The 19,250-nt window shown below is 45.4% G+C and overlaps 1 protein-coding gene across 1 annotated transcript in view; it reads left to right on the top strand.

Moving 5' to 3' along the window:
• Positions 1–19,250, top strand: part of RNF220 (ring finger protein 220) — a 144,651-nt gene that overhangs the window by 93,057 nt on the left and 32,344 nt on the right. The window contains 2 exon segments of the mRNA XM_073593979.1: positions 11,957–12,053; positions 15,432–15,518. Of these exon segments, the coding sequence (XP_073450080.1) occupies positions 11,957–12,053; positions 15,432–15,518 (184 nt within the window).

The following is a 19,250-nucleotide window of genomic DNA, read 5'->3' as shown; positions in this document are numbered from 1 at the left end:
GTTTACATTACCAGTTAGTTTTGTTTTGTTTGTTTTTTCTCCTAAAGTACAGATTTAGTCTTTATGTCCTCCATGATGACTTGCAATACATTTTAGATCATCCTTTTGAGAAATACGCAACATTTAAAGGAAAATCTCACCCCAAATACACTTTAGGCTTTGTATGAAGGAGTTGACATTCACCGCTGTGCAGCCTGTAAGTGCTGCACTGACATCAAACCTTTTCTATTTAGCAGCAAAGTATGATTTGCTGCTCCTAATGATGCACCGAAAATTTCAGCAGCCGAAAATAGGGCTTTCAACGTTGTGCTGAGAAGGAAAAAAAAATATTGACCAATAATGGCATCTGAGCGTGTCCGCAATGTTGCTGCGATGTTTTCCATAGGTCATGTGACACAAAAAAAAATGCATCAAAAACGCAACCCGTACAACCCGTGCATTTTTAATGAGTTCTTGTTTTGGTGCGGTTTGCCAAATATGCAACAAAAATGCAGCAAGCAGGATTTTTAACACTGCTTCAAAAGGTGCCGATAATAAATGACCGTAAATTCATATTCATGTTAATTAAAAAGTTGAATATAATAGTTATTTATAAAAAATATACATTTAAAAAAAAAAAAACACAATTTAGTTTTTGGCACCAGTATTTTTTTTTTCGGTGTACCACTAGCTGCTGCTTGCCTGCTCATGTAGACATTTTATTCACCCTTCTTTTTTTTTTTTTTTTTTTTTCACTGAATTGCAGCAAGCTTTAATGAATCCAGACAAGGTCAAACTGACATCTTCTTCACCAGATATTGGCTACATTGGGCCTATATTGGTTGGTTCAAGGAATCTGAACACCACACAGAAATGTTGAACTCCAAATGGGTGGTTTTATCCCAAGATGTATAGTGAGCGCGTTTTCCAATGCATTTCGGATTTCTTGCTCCACTCCCTTCATCAGGCTTAAATAAAAAGAAAAGGATTCTCCAGACTTCACCAGCTGCAGAAAGGGATTGAGACTTTTAACCATTTAATTATCCTGATTTTTATCTCCAGTTTGAGTCCTTCAATAGCCACTTTTTTAAAGTGTTACTAAACCCAGGAGCCTGCATTCCCTATATCTGCTCTCCCCAGGAGCCTGCATTCCCTATATCTGCTCTCCCCAGGAGCCTGCATTCCCTATATCTGCTCTCCCCAGGAGCCTGCATTCCCTATATCTGCTCTCCCCAGGAGCCTGCATTCCCTATATCTGCTCTCCCCAGGAGCCTGCAGTCCCTATATCTGCTCTCCCCAGGAGCCTGCAGTCCCTATATCTGCTCTCCCCAGGAGCCTGCATTCACTATATCTGCTCTCCCCAGGAGCCTGCATTCCCTATATCTGCTCTCCCCAGGAGCCTGCATTCCCTATATCTGCTCTCCCCAGGAGCCTGCATTCCCTATATCTGCTCTCCCCAGGACTCTGCATTCCCTATATCTGCTCTCCCCAGGAGCCTGCATTCCCTATATCTGCTCTCCCCAGGACTCTGCATTCCCTATATCTGATCTCCCCAGGACTCTGCAGTCACTATATCTGATCTCCCCAGGATTCTGCAGTCACTATATCTGATCTCCCCAGGAGCCTGCATTCCCTATATCTGATCTCCCCAGGACTCTGCAGTCACTATATCTGATCTCCCCAGGACTCTGCAGTCACTATATCTGATCTCCCCAGGACTCTGCAGTCACTATATCTGATCTCCCCAGGATTCTGCAGTCACTATATCTGCTCTCCCCAGGAGCCTGCAGTCACTATATCTGCTCTCCCCAGGAGCCTGCAGTCACTATATCTGCTCTCCCCAGGAGCCTGCAGTCACTATATCTGCTCTCCCCAGGAGCCTGCAGTCACTATATCTGCTCTCCCCAGGAGCCTGCAGTCACTATATCTGCTCTCCCCAGGAGCCTGCAGTCACTATATCTGCTCTCCCCAGGAGCCTGCAGTCACTATATCTGCTCTCCCCAGGAGCCTGCAGTCACTATATCTGCTCTCCCCAGGAGCCTGCAGTCACTATATCTGCTCTCCCCAGGAGCCTGCAGTCACTATATCTGCTCTCCCCAGGACTCTGCAGTCACTATATCTGCTCTCCCCAGGAGCCTGCAGTCACTATATCTGCTCTCCCCAGGAGCCTGCACTCACTATATCTGCTCTCCCCAGGAGCCTGCAGTCACTATATCTGCTCTCCCCAGGAGCCTGCAGTCACTATATCTGCTCTCCCCAGGAGCCTGCAGTCACTATATCTGATCTCCCCAGGACTCTGCAGTCACTATATCTGATCTCCCCAGGACTCTGCAGTCACTATATCTGCTCTCCCACTACACAGAACATGGAATTATTTTAGTAAATATAAACTGCTAAATACTTTTTCTCATCAGCAGTATATAGCAGTCTTGTGACTTCTATCGGTGTCTGGTTTAAGCTTGTATGAGGAGTTTTCATTCTCCTCTGACTGTCCTATGAGGCTGCATGGCTCCTGACCCTCTGTCTGGACAGTGCCAATTGGCCCTGTGCTAATCACATGCACTCTCCCAAGAAAAAAAGCTCTCTAGCAATGCGCACCAAACTGAGCATGTGCAGAATGACTCCACAGACCCTGTAGTATCAGGAGATGGATTGGGGACGGTGGAAGAAGGGGAGGATCAGAGAAGACAGGATGAACATGCTTTTTACACAATGCGGAGCATTAACCCCTTAGGTTCCACAGTGAGCATAACAAGCATGCTTTACTGCATATACAGACAGATTTTACGGTTATGGGTTTAGCAACACTTTAAGCCCTGATGGGGGGGGGGTCTTGAGAAACCTAAAACGCGTTGGATAATGATTTCATTATATGTTTTGGAATAAAAACCCCCATTTGGATTTCAACACTTTGGTTGTGGTGCTCCAATTCATTGATCCAACCAATATACCATGTTGTGCTTTTTGTTCCCACCCCCCTCCCAAGGTATTCCATGGAGCTCCCTCATTTAAGGGAAGCAGCCTAAACATGACCCAGATGTCCCAATGGAATAATAAAAATAGAAATTTCTTAGAGCCCCCAAACATATATCATATTTTTTTTTTTTTTAAAGCAGAGGCCCTAGAGAATAAAATAGCGGGTTTTGCAATATTTTTATTTTTATTTTTTTTTATTTTTCTTTTATGCCACACAGTATTTTCCCAACATGGTTCAAATCTAAACTCTGTGCAGCATTAAGGAGCCCTCCTCCCAGACAGGAACAAAGTCCGCCCTGCGGTTGTATTGTATCCCCATTATACCTTCTTGCTGCTGTTCTCAGAAGTCGTATCCAGCAATGGGAGGATCTCTGTTACTGGTTACAACTTCTGGCTGTACAGCAGTCTGCAAGTGTGTTCACATCCGCCGCATGTGGCCCCTTGCCAGCCCTGCTTTGTGAATCAATATGCTGATTAATTGATTAAATTAACAGTGAATTTCATTTTGCTGGCAGGGTCATAAAAAAAAATCTAGTTTTGGGTTAAAGAGTTGCCCCCCCTCCCCTTTTTTTTTTAATGAAATGTAGCATTTCAACACTTGCATATTTTCACTTCTGCCCTGTAAAAGCAGAAAGCCTTTCGGTGTGTCATTAATTAGAAGTCGGCCCAGGGGCCCGCTGTGTGCTCTGGGCTTGTTTCTGGGATCTGGTGTATGATTTCCAGCTGTTCTCCAGGCGAGCGCCGAGTCCTCAGGTGCCGGGACATTTCCCCTCCCGCTTTAATGCTCCGGGTTTGATTGCCCGAGTTGTTAAACTGCTCTGATCCCTTTCCTGTCAGCACTAGTTATTTCTCCAGAAATGTGGAGTGCTCGAGAAAATAAAGCCACTGCTTTAGGTAGAGCTTTACGTCCTCTTCCTGCCTGCTCACTTAACTGGCAGCCTGCCTGCAGGTGGGGAGACGGCTCCGACTGAAAAACACCGCCAGTCGCTCAGTCACATTTTCTCTTTTGCGGTGGTGTTGTGGGGGTCCCCCAAAATGAAATAAACTTTGTTTTTGGTGGTTGCAAAAAGACACCTTGCATATCGGGCCCTGTCCAAGGAAATAAAACTTTAGAAAGGTAACGCTCCTCTGGTATTTGGAGCACTTTGGTAGTAAGAGCGTTTCTTGATGTCGGCACCCCTGTTGGATATTGGTCTCCCTTTCTGGCCAAGTAACACAACCAGAATTAAAAGGAAACTTGCAGCAATTAAAAAAAAAAAAAAAAGGGGGGGGGGGGGGGGAGACTAACCTTTCCTCATTTTGAAAATTTGAAAAACCTCTTGTAGTCCACCAGCCCCCCTTTACTTGGCCCGATTGTTCCTGCGCTGGGGACGAGCCCACCCACTCCAGCCGGTGTCTCGGGTCCTGATTGGATAGAATGATAGCAGTGCAGCCATTGGCTCCCGCTGTTGTCAATCAAATCCAATGACGCAGGAGCCAGGGGGAGGAGCTGAGTCCTGCTGTCTGTGTCGACGCAGCAGCAGGACACGGGAACGCGCCCACACAGGTGTCCCCCGAGGGAGAGGGCTTCTTTGATGGGGCACTCGAGAAGAGCAGGAGCGCAGCTGAGGGACCCCAGAAGAGGAGGATCGGGGCCACTCTGTGCAAAATGAACTGAAAGGAGGAGGTAAGTATGACATGACATGTTTTTGTTTTTAGTTTGTTTTATTTTAAAACTGAACCTTTAGTTATCCTTTAAGCTTTAGGAGGAAGGAGGTCCTGATTCCTCTATATAGATCTTTATATCACTAGAGGGATCACCAGCAGGAGGAAGGAGGTCCTGATTCCTCTATATAGATCTTTATATCACTAGAGGGATCACCAGCAGGAGGAAGGAGGTCCTGATTCCTCTATATAGATCTTTATTTCACTAGAGGGATCACCGGCAGGAGGAAGGAGGTCCTGATTCCTCTATATAGATCTTTATATCACTAGAGGGATCACCAGCAGGAGGAAGGAGGTCCTGATTCCTCTATATAGATCTTTATTTCACTAGAGGGATCACCGGCAGGAGGAAGGAGGTCCTGATTCCTCTATATAGATCTTTATATCACTAGAGGGGTCACCAGCAGGAGGAAGGAGGTCCTAATTCCTCTATATAGATCTTTATATCACTAGAGGGATCACCAGCAGGAGGAAGGAGGTCCTGATTCCTCTATATAGATCTTTATTTCACTAGAGGGATCACCGGCAGGAGGAAGGAGGTCCTGATTCCTCTATATAGATCTTTATATCACTAGAGGGGTCACCAGCAGGAGGAAGGAGGTCCTAATTCCTCTATATAGATCTTTATATCACTAGAGGGGTCACCAGCAGGAGGAAGGAGGTCCTGATTCCTCTATATAGATCTTTATATCACTAGAGGGGTCACCAGTGGGAGGAAGGAGGTCCTGATTCCTCTATATAGATCTTTATATCACTAGAGGGGTCACCAGCAGGAGGAAGGAGGTCCTAATTCCTCTATATAGATCTTTATATCACTAGAGGGGTCACCAGTGGGAGGAAGGAGGTCCTGATTCCTCTATATAGATCTTTATATCACTAGAGGGGTCACCAGCAGGAGGAAGGAGGTCCTGATTCCTCTATATAGATCTTTATATCACTAGAGGGGTCACCGGCAGGAGGAAGGGGAACACCGATCTCCTGTAGGATTGCAGTACATGTATAAAATGCTGCATATACATGTGACGGGTCACAGATGGGCATCTAACACCTTTGTTATTTGGGGGGGTTTGTTCTGTCCAGGCATAGAGTCGGTGATCTTTCTCTCTGTTTGGAGTCTTGTGTTCTGTCATTGGGTATGGAACATCACATACATGCCTCCATTAGATTGACACGCTATACTGTAAAGCAGGTCAAAGTTTTGCTTTTCTTGTGTATTATGAGTTGTTTTTTTCAGCCCAGCAGTTGGGCACTCGGTGGGATTTATGAACATGTGGCCCCTCCTGAAGCCATGTGAGGAACCCTCTGAAAAGCAGGGCACTATTTGAGGACAATAGGCCGTCCTTGCAGGTAGGAGATGCGGTTATGTTTAGAAGAAGTTGTCCTAGATTTTGAGTTGAATAACACGCAGCTCTGCTTGTCTTCAGTCTGACTCCAGCTGTGGCAGAACTATGAATTCCGAAAAGCAGCAGCAGGTCACCCTTTTTTGTGCTTTTAATTCAAACCTCTATTTCCTCGTAGCTGCCCATCTCCGGGGTCTGAGGCTTGTAGTCTGATGCCCACGCTTCCACCTCCGAACCAAAGTAAATATTCGACTGATCGGATTGCCAGAGATGTTGTGTTAGAAGCAGCAATGTTCTCTGTGCTGCATTACAAAGCAGTTTGTTGATTTGTGGAGAGGCCGCAGCAATCCCGCACTGTCAGAACAGCAGTCAGAGTGCTGCAGTGTAAGTGATCCTGATAGGTGGGCTCTGATTGATGAGAGAAGTTTGTCTCCAAAGTGACAGGAGGTTTATAGAGGTGCCACTCAATGCGAACACGGGAATTACTTGTCAGCTCACCTGCCGAGCGACAACAGGAAGAGGAGAGCTGCAACTTTGTGTTTTTGCACCAACTCTGTGTGTTTTTCATCAATCTTTATTAGTCAACCTCTTCCTCTCAAAGCTAAAACATTGCTGGTTTTCCTTTTTTGTCTCCCTTTTTTTTTTTCTTCTTTTTAAATAAATCAGACTGGAATGTGGCCTACAAAAAGTAAGGCTTTGTAGAAAGAAAAGTATATGCTGTATGTTCCTTGTTATGTATTTTATATCCCTCTCGTGGGCAAAGTTGTGGTTTTTTTTTTTTTTTGGTTTTTTTTTATTGCAGATTTTTTTTTTTTTTTTTTTTCCTACACCATTCTTAGTCTCAAGAAAATTAAAAATTTTAAACCTGAAATGAACTAGACTACAAAGTTATTATTTTGCGGCATTGTTTTGCGGCATGGATTTAGCAAGAAGCTTCCTATTGCATTTTGTCCATGCCCCATAGCATCACACGTTTTACCTCCAATCTGTTAACCACATATTGATTATGAACCTATTATTGCACCTTGTTTGAGAGGAGTTAGGCTTTGTATGACACTCTAACCATCTGTAGATATCAAAATTCTTCACACCAGTGTTTTGGGGGGGGTTTAGTCTTCACTCAGTTTGTTTTAGTTATCTGCTTAGTTCCAAATGCCATTTTGTTGGTCAACAGCTAAATGATTCATGTGGGCTAATATTTTAAGCCAGCTCCAAAATCTCAAGCTTCTCGTTATGCAATCTAGTTGCCGAACACTGCAATACACACACACAGCTCACTCCCCAGTATCCATTTCACTGGTGAGATCTACTCTCCAGTACACACAGCTCACTCCCCAGTATCCACGTCACCAGTGAGATCTGCACTCCAGTACACACAGCTCACACTCCAGTATCCACGTCACCAGTGAGATCTACTCTCCAGTACACACAGCTCACACCTCATTATCCATGTCACCAGTGATATCTGCTCTCCAGTACACACAGCTCACTCCCCAGTATCCACGTCACCAGTGAGATCTGCTCTCCAGTACACACAGCTCTCTCCCCAGTATCCATGTCACCAGTGATATCTGCTCTCCAGTACACACAGCTTACACTCCAGTATCCACGTCACCGGTGATATCTGCTCTCCAGTACACACAGCTTACACTCCAGTATCCATGTCACCAGTGAGATCTACTCTCCAGTACACACAGCTCACACTCCAGTATCCATGTCACCAGTGAGATCTACTCTCCAGTACACACAGCTCACACTCCAGTATCCATGTCACCAGTGATATCTGCTCTCCAGTACACACAGCTCACACTCCAGTATCCATGTCACCAGTGAGATCTGCTCTCCAGTACACACAGCTCACACTCCAGTATCCATGTCACCAGTGAGATCTGCTCTCCAGTACACACAGCTCACACTCCAGTATCCATGTCACCAGTGAGATCTGCTCTCCAGTACACACAGCTCACACTCCAGTATCCATGTCACCAGTGAGATCTACTCTCCAGTATCCACGTCACCAGTGATATCTGCTCTCCAGTACACACAGCTCACTCCTCAGTATCCATGTCACCAGTGATATCTGCTCTCCAGTACACACAGCTCACACCTCATTATCCATGTCACCAGTGAGATCTACTCTCCAGTACACACAGCTCACACTCCAGTATCCATGTCACCAGTGAGATCTACTCTCCAGTACACACAGCTCACACTCCAGTATCCATGTCACCGGTGAGATCTGCTCTCCAGTACACACAGCTTACACTCCAGTATCCATGTCACCGGTGAGATCTACTCTCCAGTACACACAGCTCACACCTCATTATCCATGTCACCAGTGATATCTGCTCTCCAGTATAGTGTTCAGATGGCTTCACACAATATTTTTACACTCTCTTGTTTTAAGTTTATCATCTGCATTTTGTGAAGTCCTACCCAAACACTGTTCAGATATTATCTGACTGAGATACAGGAGAGCGTTCAATCACACTGAAATATGGCTGGCCAGCGTTCTCATTTGTTGAGGCCAAACAAAAATGATCCAATGTGTCCTATATCCACTTCTCATGTTATATCCACATCCAGACACCTTTACGCTCATTAGATTGGACAGGTTGGTGACAAGGTCTCTTCAGCTTCATTGAGATGTGAAGGTCAGATGTTGAAAATTCTAAATCCAATGTCGTGTAGTTCCAGCATTCTGTACTCCCCGGTCCTGGCACACTTTTGCTAGTAGATAAGAATGAGAGGTTTGCTTCCTGCACATGTGCAGATTATAATCCCAGCAAATGTATTTCTCTTCCCCCTCATCACACATCTCATTCCAGAGCTCTCAGAAAGGTCAGACTGTTTCCAGCCTCTCTGGCAGCCTCGATGAGACTCCCCCGTCGCTGGGAATGGAGGTGACAGGGTGGGGACACTGGGTGCAGAGTGTCACCCTTCCACGTCTGCTATCCTTCACAACGACAGAAAAACACCGGCTAGAATTGACTTTGTGTCCAGAGTCGAGCGCTTTCAGACGTCAAATATTTGAACAGCTGCTGGACGTTTTCACTGGCGCACGCTCAGAGGCGACAGCAGGAAAGCCGGGGTCATCCTCCGCAGGGACACGGTTTTAAAACTGTCACCAAATGTGTAACACTGGCAGAAGGCACCGTGGGTAGTTTCCTTCACCTTGATTTCTGGGAATAGCCGTCACCTGGACATGCGAAAAAAGCTTTTATGAGAATTGTTAATCACATTAATGATCATCTGGGTGAAGACTTGCCCTGAAACGTCACATCAATTTGCTGCTTCATTTTATTGGATCCCTGGAGTGCAGTGCAGATTGTTGAAAATTTTCTGAATGTTCTTTATCAGCCGCCTCATAGGATTTCATTTTTCTACAATGTCTGCCGGACTGGAACTCTGTACATCACCAATGTGAAGGCTCCAGTCTGCAGATCCGTGCATCTCCTGCCGCCCATTTCTTCCCCAGACTGCTTCATTTTTAGGACTAACTAGTCCTAAAAATGTGTCTCTTTGCCAACACCTATGCCAACTAACCTGTCTAGAAGATAAAGTGGTTCTAAAGCAGACAGTCCCCGCCCCCTTTCCTTACTTGAGCCCACCCGATCCAGCGGTGTGCACGAGCACAGCTTCTCCGGCCGCCCTTCTCTCTCCTCCATTGGACTGATTGATAGCAGCGAGAACGATTGGCTCCCCCTGCTGTCAGTCTAATCCGGTGATATTGGGGGGCTGGACCGAGTCCCGCTGTCTGTGTCAATGGATGCAGCAGCAGGACTCAGGAGTGAGCATGCACAGGTGACCCTAGAGAAAGCGGCTTTCCCTGGGGGGCACCCAATAAAGGGGAGGGGCCTGGAGCACCGGCAGGGCTGACATTACTTTGTTACTTTCTGGTTTCTTGGCTAGGTAAATGTCATACATCTCAGTAGTCTGAAGGAGGGGCTTTCTTAGCTAAACACACCCTCATGCATGCCTGAGCTAGGAGCAGGTGGATTCCAGGAAGTAATGCTACATAAATCATTTGCCCTTTTTCAAAAATGGCCGCAGCTAGAAATGCTAGTAGGGGTTTATCAAAGTTTTTTTTCTCAACACAATAAAGCATGGAGACATGGATTTGGGGGGAGTTTGCTTAGAATAATAATAACGAATAACCAGTGTGTTTGGTTTGTGGTGTTTGGATGCAGTGAAGATCCGCTTTAACTCTGGGGGTGCCGAGCTGTCAGTGTGCACGCAGCTGGTTCAGCGGTTTGGGGGATTTGAATTTCCCGCTCTTCTCTGAGCGGCAGTTCCAAGACGGATCAGAGAGGTGGTCATTGGTCAGCACCGTTCACAGAGCATCGCTATCGCCCGTCCTGGAAGAGCTGCACAGAGAGAAGGGCATTCAAATCGCTGGACTGGCCACATGGGCTCTGAACGTAAACACACACATTGGGCTCCTATGCATGCAGACACCGATTCCGATACACTCCGTTACATATCGCCGCACACACCAGAGTGATCGAAATAATTTTATCACCAGACCACACCTCCATAACACCAAACTGGTGACCCGTATGGGGCTTTTAAAGTGGTTGTATACCCCCCAATGCGGAAGTTGTACCTATAGGTAAGCCTTATTATAGGCTTACCTATAGGTACTGTAAACATCTCCTAAACGTGCGCCGTTTAGGAGATATTTACCTTGCAGTGCACCGATGATGTCAACAGCGCATGCGGTGTGAAGAAACGGCCCTCTGTGCCATTTCTTCCCTAACAAGTGGCGTGACTGATGGCTCCCGCGACTCCGGCCACCGACAGAGCCGGAGTCCGCGTCCCCGAAAAGGAAGAGGGGCGAAGATGGATGCGGGGACAGCATGGGCTTCGTTGGCAGGTAAGTAGTGCAAAATGGGCTAGTATGTGATGCATACTAGTAGGGCTGGGGGATTTTCCACAAAAAAAAAAAAAAATCCTGCAATTTTCTTAAAAAAAATACTAGATTCATGATTCGAATTAAGGTTTTTTTGTTTTTTTTTGTTTGTTTTTTTTTTTTTATTCACCGTGCCGGTCCTGAAGAGCTGCGGGCAGGAGTTTTTAGGCGAGGCTGAGGCAAGCCGCGGACTAGGCCGAAGCCGTGGCTAAAAACTCCTGCCCGCAGCTCTTCAGGACTGGCGCAGTGAAAAAAAAAAAATCGATTTGCTTAAATTTTTAATCGTTTTGATTCAAGATTTAAATCGATTTTTTTTTTTTTTCCCCAGCCCTACATACTAGCCCATTATGCTTTTACTTTGCAGGGGGGAAAAAAGAGGAAGTAAAACCCGTTGGGGTTGCACATGGAAAATATTGGGTACTGAAGTTTGTCACCATTTCACAGGCGCACGCAAATTTAAGGTTTGATGTGTTGGGTATCTATCTACTCGGTGCAACCTCGGCTTTTAATTGGATAATTAATTGCGTTTGTTTGCCCCAAATTTAATTTTGAGGTATTTTGTTTTAAATTGAAATTTAGTCTAGTTCCCTAGACCTAATATTGTGTGACATAAATTTAGAACTACTGCTTTTATTCTCTAGGGTATCTGCTTTCAGAAAATATCTCATGTTTAGGGGGGTTTATGAAATCTTCAGGCCTAAAATGATTTTTTTATAAGCATGTGTGCAAAAAAAAAATAAAAAATATCTAAGAACGGCTCTGAATGATGAAGGGGGAATAGGAAGAAATCCTGTGATCTGAGGCCGGATGTTGGGTTTGCAGATTTTTACGATCGGTCATGTCAAATAGAAGATAAGAATATGACGAAATCGCAGACGACGTCCTGCACAAAGTTTGATGAAATAAGAGGCGTCTTTAGGGGGGGATTGTTTTATGTTTCGGGGTAGAATTCTCTCTGTGTATGTCGGTGTTCGGTGTGTTTTAATTTCTGGGGAAAAATGACAAGATGTTCTTTACACGTCTTTTGATTTTCTTCATTCCTCAGGTTCCGGTTTTATCATGTGCAGCAGTAAAGAAACGCACGACAGCGACGCCGACTTGGACGTTGATGGCGATGACACACTGGAATACGGCAAAGCACAGTATCCTTTTTTTGGTGTTATTGAAGCGAGGGGGCTGACACCCCCCTCCTGTCTCCTCCATGTCCTGTGTCTGATCTTCCATATGCAAACAGTTCTCTCCACAGCCAGTGTTTAAACAGCGGCCATATTTACTGCGCCACCTGCTGCCCTGCTGCGCCTTTGCCAAAATGCATTCTGCGAGCTGTGTCATAGCATGTGCTTCTGTGACAAGGTCGCCGTCTGCCATTCTGGAGGCCACCGCTACTACAGAGACTTTGTTTTTCTTCAAACAAGCAATTGGGGGGGCTGGGCTGTGTTCCAGGATAACCCTGTTCATATCACGGGACACAAGAATAGCGCCGTAGCGAGATGTTACTTTTCAGTCTCCAGTAGCTCAAAAAAAAAACGGAGAAATCCTTCAGCCAGACAGACATAAAAACACACAAAGTGTTGGGTGCAAAGCGTGTCTAAGAAAGCCCAGCACTAGAGCTGCACTGACAGATATAAAATCCAGACGGGCACCTTCTCTTCTATAAGAGCAAATCACCCCCCCACCCCCCCATGTCAATGAGCTGAGTGTGTAATTCAATATCCTGCTGTGTTTTTTTTTTTTTTTTTTTTTTGTTCCTCTGTGTACCCCCCTTCTTTCTTTTAATAAGTGTCCCTGTTTTGTGGAGAGCAAATGCACCGGAGCTATTGTGCCCAGTAATAATCTGACTACATTCAAATTGTTTTTTCCAGTGCCATGGTTTTCTCCTTTGATTAAAGGAAACCTGAAAGAATTTGACCTTTCCTCCCCCCAAAAATGTTTTTTTCCTGGGGTGTGTGTGTGTAAACTAAATCGGGGTTCCCAAAAGTTTTCATCCTTTAGGCTTTGGAGGGGGGGCTGGATTGTAGAAAATGCCCCGGAATCAGTGGGAGTAAACCATGCCTCATTCTTGGTGGTGAGTGTGAGTAAAAAATGACATAGTGCCCCATCATTGGTATCAGTGGGAGGAATAGTGCCCCATCATTGGTATCAGTGGGAGGAATAGTGCCCCATCATTGGTATCAGTGGGAGGAATAGTGCCCCATCATTGGTATCAGTGGGAGGAATAGTGCCCCATCATTGGTATCAGTGGGAGGAATAGTGCCCCATCATTGGTGTCAGTGGAGGAATAGTGCCCCATCATTGGTGTCAGTGGAGGAATAGTGCCCCATCATTGGTATCAGTGGGAGGAATAGTGCCCCATCATTATTATCAGTGGGAGGAATAGTGTCCCATCATTGGTGTCAGTGGGAGGAATAGTGTCCCATCATTGGTGTCAGTGGGAGGAATAGTGTCCCATCATTGGTATCAGTGGGAGGAATAGTGTCCCATCATTGGTGTCAGTGGGAGGAATAGTGTCCCATCATTGGTGTCAGTGGGAGGAATAGTGTCCCATCATTGGTATCAGTGGGAGGAATAGTGTCCCATCATTGGTGTCAGTGGGAGGAATAGTGTCCCATCATTGGTGTCAGTGGGAGGAATAGTGCCCCATCATTGGTGTCAGTGGGAGGAATAGTGTCCCATCATTGGTGTCAGTGGGAGGAATAGTGCCCCATCATTGGTGTCAGTGGGAGGAAGTGTGTCCCATCATTGGTGTCAGTGGGAGGAATAGTGTCCCATCATTGGTGTCAGTGGGAGGAATAGTGTCCCATCATTGGTGTCAGTGGGAGGAATAGTGCCCCATCATTGGTATCAGTGGGAGGAAGAGTGTCCCATCATTGGTGTCAGTGGGAGGAATAGTGCCCCATCATTGGTGTCAGTGGGAGGAATAGTGCCCCATCATTGGTGTCAGTGGGAGGAATAGTGCCCCATCATTGGTGTCAGTGGGAGGAATAGTGTCCCATCATTGGTGTCAGTGGGAGGAATAGTGCCCCATCATTGGTGTCAGTGGGAGGAATAGTGTCCCATCATTGGTGTCAGTGGGAGGAATAGTGCCCCATCATTGGTATCAGTGGGAGGAAGAGTGTCCCATCATTGGTGTCAGTGGGAGGAATAGTGCCCCATCATTGGTGTCAGTGGGAGGAATAGTGCCCCATCATTGGTGTCAGTGGGAGGAATAGTGTCCCATCATTGGTGTCAGTGGGGGGGAATAGTGTCCCATCATTGGTGTCAGTGGGAGGAATAGTGTCCCATCATTGGTGTCAGTGGGAGGAAGTGTGTCCCATCATTGGTGTCAGTGGGAGGAATAGTGCCCCATCATTGGTGTCAGTGGGAGGAATAGTGCCCCATCATTGGTGTCAGTGGGAGGAATAGTGCCCCATCATTGGTGTCAGTGGGAGGAATAGTGTCCCATCATTGGTGTCAGTGGGAGGAAGTGTGTCCCATCATTGGTGTCAGTGGGAGGAATAGTGCCCCATCATTGGTGTCAGTGGGAGGAATAGTGCCCCATCATTGGTGTCAGTGGGAGGAATAGTGCCCCATCATTGGTGTCAGTGGGAGGAATAGTGTCCCATCATTGGTGTCAGTGGGGGGAATAGTGTCCCATAATTGGTGTCAGTGGGAGGAATAGTGCCCCATCATTGGTGTCAGTGGGAGGAATAGTGCCCCATCATTGGTGTCAGTGGGAGGAATAGTGTCCCATCATTGGTGTCAGTGGGAGGAATAGTGTCCCATCATTGGTGTCAGTGGGAGGAATAGTGCCCCATTGTTGGTGTCAGTGGGAGGAATAGTGCCTCATCATTGGTGTCAGTGAGAGGAATAGTGTCCCATCATTGGTGTCAGTGGGAGGAATAGTGTCCCATCATTGGTGTCAGTATGGGGAATAGTGTCCCATCATTGGTATCAGTGGGAGGAATAGTGCCTCATCATTGATGTCAGTGGGAGGAATAGTGCCTCATCATTGGTGTCAGTATGGGGAATAGTGGCTCGAATCACTGGAAGGAATGATGCCCCGGAGGCTGGATAAAGACCAGCAAATGGCCTCATCTGGCCCAGAGGCCCCAGTTTGGAGACCATTGATCTAAATAAAGCGTATGCCACGTAGGAATTCATGTACACAGATAGTGATTGGTCTCCCAGAAATGCACTGTAGCCCTGTTGGTGGATAAGTGGTGTCAGCCCTGCCCCCTACTCAACCAACCCCACTGTTTCCTTCTCCACAGCATAGGGACTAATTGACTTGTAGTCCAAGATGAGAACAGGGAGGGGGGGTGAGCGGTCTCTTTAGGAAAGCGCAGGCAGAGGGCGCAGCACACGGGGCGGCTTTGAAGTTGTCACTCAGCAGGTAATTTTTGCACTTATTGAACGGATCGAACAAATCACTTCTAATTGTGTATTTAACAGTCCAAAAGGGAGAAAATAAGATGATTGTTTGGATTTACACTTTAAATGTCTGAGCCGAAGTCGGTTTTCCTTAGCGACTTGTCATCTAGGTACACGGAAGCGGACATCATCCCGTGTACCGGGGAGGAGCCTGGAGAAGCCAGGGAGCGGGAGGCACTTCGAGGAGCCGTGTTAAAGTGAGTGCAGCTCCTTGTATTGGGGGATGTGCATGTACTGGGGTCACCCCCTCTTCACAGTAGTCTTCCCACCCCGCCGTGTATGAGGATTATCACCTTCCAGCTTGTTCTATGTATGGGGTGATCTGTGTACATTGCAGAGATTGTAACAAACTTTGAAGATTTCTACATTTTGTTATTCTGAAGAAATAGCTGTTTGTTTCTCTGTGTCCACGTGTGGAGTAAATGTAAATGGGAGTGACTTTACAATTATCAATCAGCTGCTGCACCTGCAGGGTTCTAATGAGGAAAGTGGCAGGGTCTGCATCCCTTTTAGATGCGATTCCCCTTTGGGGACATTTTATGTTGCAGGGGATTCCCAAAATCTGACTTGTATCTTAGTGCAGACTTCCACACTGGGTTGGCTTGAGAGACGCTTTACAGGCGCTATTTTTAGCGCTAAAGCGCCCAAAAAGTGTAAAAGGGGTCTAATAACCTTCAATTACATTATGACTTGTATAGCAATTCTACACTAGATTATAATTAATATTATTATTATTATTATTTTATTTTTATTTGCATTTTTTTTTTCCACACTAAAGTAGTTGCCCCTTTTTTAACCACTTCAGCCCCAGAAGCATTTACCCCCTTCCTGACCAGGCCATTTTTTGAGATAAGGCACTGCATTGCTTTAACTGACCATTGCGTGGTCGTGCGACACTGTACCCAAACAAAATTTATGCGCTTTTTTTTTTTTTTCCCCCACAAATAGAGCTTTCTTTTGGTGGTATTTGATCACCTCTGCGGTTTTTATTTTTTGCGCTATTAACAAAAGAAGAGCAACAATTTTGAAAAAAAAGCTATATTTTTAACTTTTTGCTATAATATCCCCAAAAACTATTTTTAAAAACGAGTTTCTTCCTCAGTTTAGGCCAATACGTATTCTTCTACATATTTTGGTAAAAAAAAAATCGCAATAAGCGTTTGATTGGTTTACGCAAAAGTTATAGCGTCTACATAATAGGGGATTTTATTTGGCATTTTTATTTATTTTTATTTTTTTTACTAGTAATGACGGTGATCTGCGATTTTTGGTGGGACTGCGACATTGCTGCGGACAGATTGGACACTTTTGACACTATTTTGGGACTATTGACATTTATACAGCAATCAGAGCTAAAAATAGCTACTGATTACTGTATAAATGTCATTGGCATGGAAGAGGTTAACACTAGGGGGCGATCAAGGGGTTAAATGTGTGTCCTAGGGAGTGATTCTAACTGGGGGGGGGGGGGACTGACTAGGGGAGGAGACCGATCGCTGTTCATACTTTGTATGAACAACAGATCTGTCTCCTCTCCCCTGACATAACCGAGATCGGTACGGTTTACATTGACAGATCCTTGTTCTTTCTCTCTCGGGAGCGATCGCCGGGCATGCGCATCGGCTCCGTCGTCGCACCGCGGGCCCCCTAGTGGTTTTAAAGCAGCCAATGTACAGCTACAGCGATTTGCCCAGGGGAGCCAACCTGCTGCAGTGTAACTGCGGCGGCTGGTCCTCTAGTGGTTAAAGGTTTAGTTCACCTTCACTGCCTATACAGATAATGGGCGCCTGTATATAAATAGCAAAAAAAAAATGGTCTGGTCATGAAGGGGGTAAAACCTTCCAGAACTGAGGGCGTTGCATATCCAGGTAGTTATATTTCAAGTGAAAAACCAGACTGTGGCACATCTCACCATCAGACCCTCTCCTAGTTCTGACATTTTACTCCCTAAGAAGCGCTTGGTCATGAAGACCCTTGGAAGGAGCAGGAGACGGTCTGACCGGGAGTGATGGGCTGCAAGTCTGACTTTGTCAGTTTGCAGTTAGGATTGCTGGATATTAAAGAGGAACTGCAGTCTGCTCACATCATTTGTAATAAAAACATCTTTGCTATTCTGAAGCTTCCCTCCAAGCACTTTGCATATTATTTTATATACACTGTGATTCTGCACTCGCCAAATATGCTGCAGAAATCTCCCTCCACGGAGTCTGGCTGCAGCCATTTTAACTGTGGGCAGCTGAAGCTGCTGCCTGTTCACTTCCTGGATTTACACAGACACACACCTCCAGCTCTCATTGGCCCTCTTATGACTCAAACCCCTCTCCCTTCCTGGCAGACTCTCAGGAGAGCGAGAGAGAGCTGTGTATGATGTCATAAGCCTGGACTAATGACCAGACAAGAAACAGGAAGTGGGCTGTATAAGGGTTTTACTGGCAGAAAAGAAATGTTTTACTATCCAAAGTTATAACAACAACAAGAGCAGAAGATTTAATAGATGGAAAGATGAAAGAAGACTGAATATCCACTTTAAGAATAAAACAGAAGAAGTGGAGTCTGTTTGTATCTGGAGATTTATGAAGTCCATTATATCACGACTGCTACAAGTAAAGTGATTTGTAAAATCATTTTTTTTTTCCTATAAAAATAATAAACTTGTTATACTTTCCTGCCCTGTTGCAGTGGATTTGCACAGAGCAGCCCGGATCCTCCTCTTCTCGGGTCCCTCTTCTGTGTTCCTGGCCCCGCCCCTATGTTCCCTGATTGGCTAGCTGACTTTGATTGACAGCAGCGAGAGCCAATGGCTCCGCTGCTGTTTCAACCAGTCGGGAAGAAGAATCTCAGACGGATGAGACACTCCGACATCGCTGGACAGAGAGGAACCTCAGGTAAGTGTTTAGGGATTGGGGGGGGGGGGGCTGCTGCACACGCAGAAGGGAGTCAATGCCTCTTCCTGTCCCTCTGCGCTGTCTCCTGGGAAACGCACAGCTCCCAGGAGATAGCGGGGACCACTTACGATGCGACTCGCGCATGCGCAGTAGGGAACCGGGAAGTGAAGCCGCAACGCTTCACTTCCTGATTCCCTCACCTAGGATGGCGGCGGCAGATGCCGAGAACCGAGTGGGTTCTCGGCGTCGCCTGCCAACATTGCTGGACCCTGAGACAGGTAAGTGGCCATTTATTAAAAGTCAGCAGCTGCAGTATTTGTAGCTGCTGGCTTTTAATTTTTTTTTTTTTTTTTTTTTGGCGGTTTAGGTGGACCCCCCGCTTTAACACACCTTCTGCCTTTACAACCTCTTTAATTGATCAAACATTTTGTATAATCCGTTGTCTTCTGTGGCACACTATTCTTCCATAAGAGTCGGTTTATATCTGTGCACTACCACTGATCTTTTATATAACATGCATTTTGAAGAAAACTCATCAAAGATGGGGGTTATTTACTATAAAACTGGAGGGTGCAAAATCTGGTGCAGCTCCGCACATAAACCAATCAGCTTCCACGTTATATTGTCAAAGCTTCATTGAACAAGCTGAAGTTAGAAGCTGATTGGCTACTATGCAGACCTGCATAAGATTCTGTGTGTGCTCCAGTTTTAGTCAATCGCCCTCACTGTGTGTGTATATGTGTGTGTGTGTGTGTGTGTGTATATATAGATAGATATAGTATATTGTGTGTGGATAGGAACTGATAGAAATCAATTTTTTTTTATATATATATTTGAATTATCCTATCTATCTATATATATATATAGATATATATATTTATATATATATATATATATATCTATAGATATATAGATATCTATATATCTATATCTATAGATATATAGATATAGATATATCTCTATCTATCTATATATATATATATATATATATATATATATATATATATATATATATATATATAGATATATATCTATATAAATAGA

This window comes from Aquarana catesbeiana, linkage group LG07 (assembly GCF_042186555.1).
Source record: "Aquarana catesbeiana isolate 2022-GZ linkage group LG07, ASM4218655v1, whole genome shotgun sequence".
NCBI classification, from domain to species: Eukaryota; Metazoa; Chordata; class Amphibia; order Anura; family Ranidae; genus Aquarana; species Aquarana catesbeiana.
Note: the sequence above shows the minus strand (reverse complement) of the source record. Positions and strands in the feature narration are given on the sequence as shown.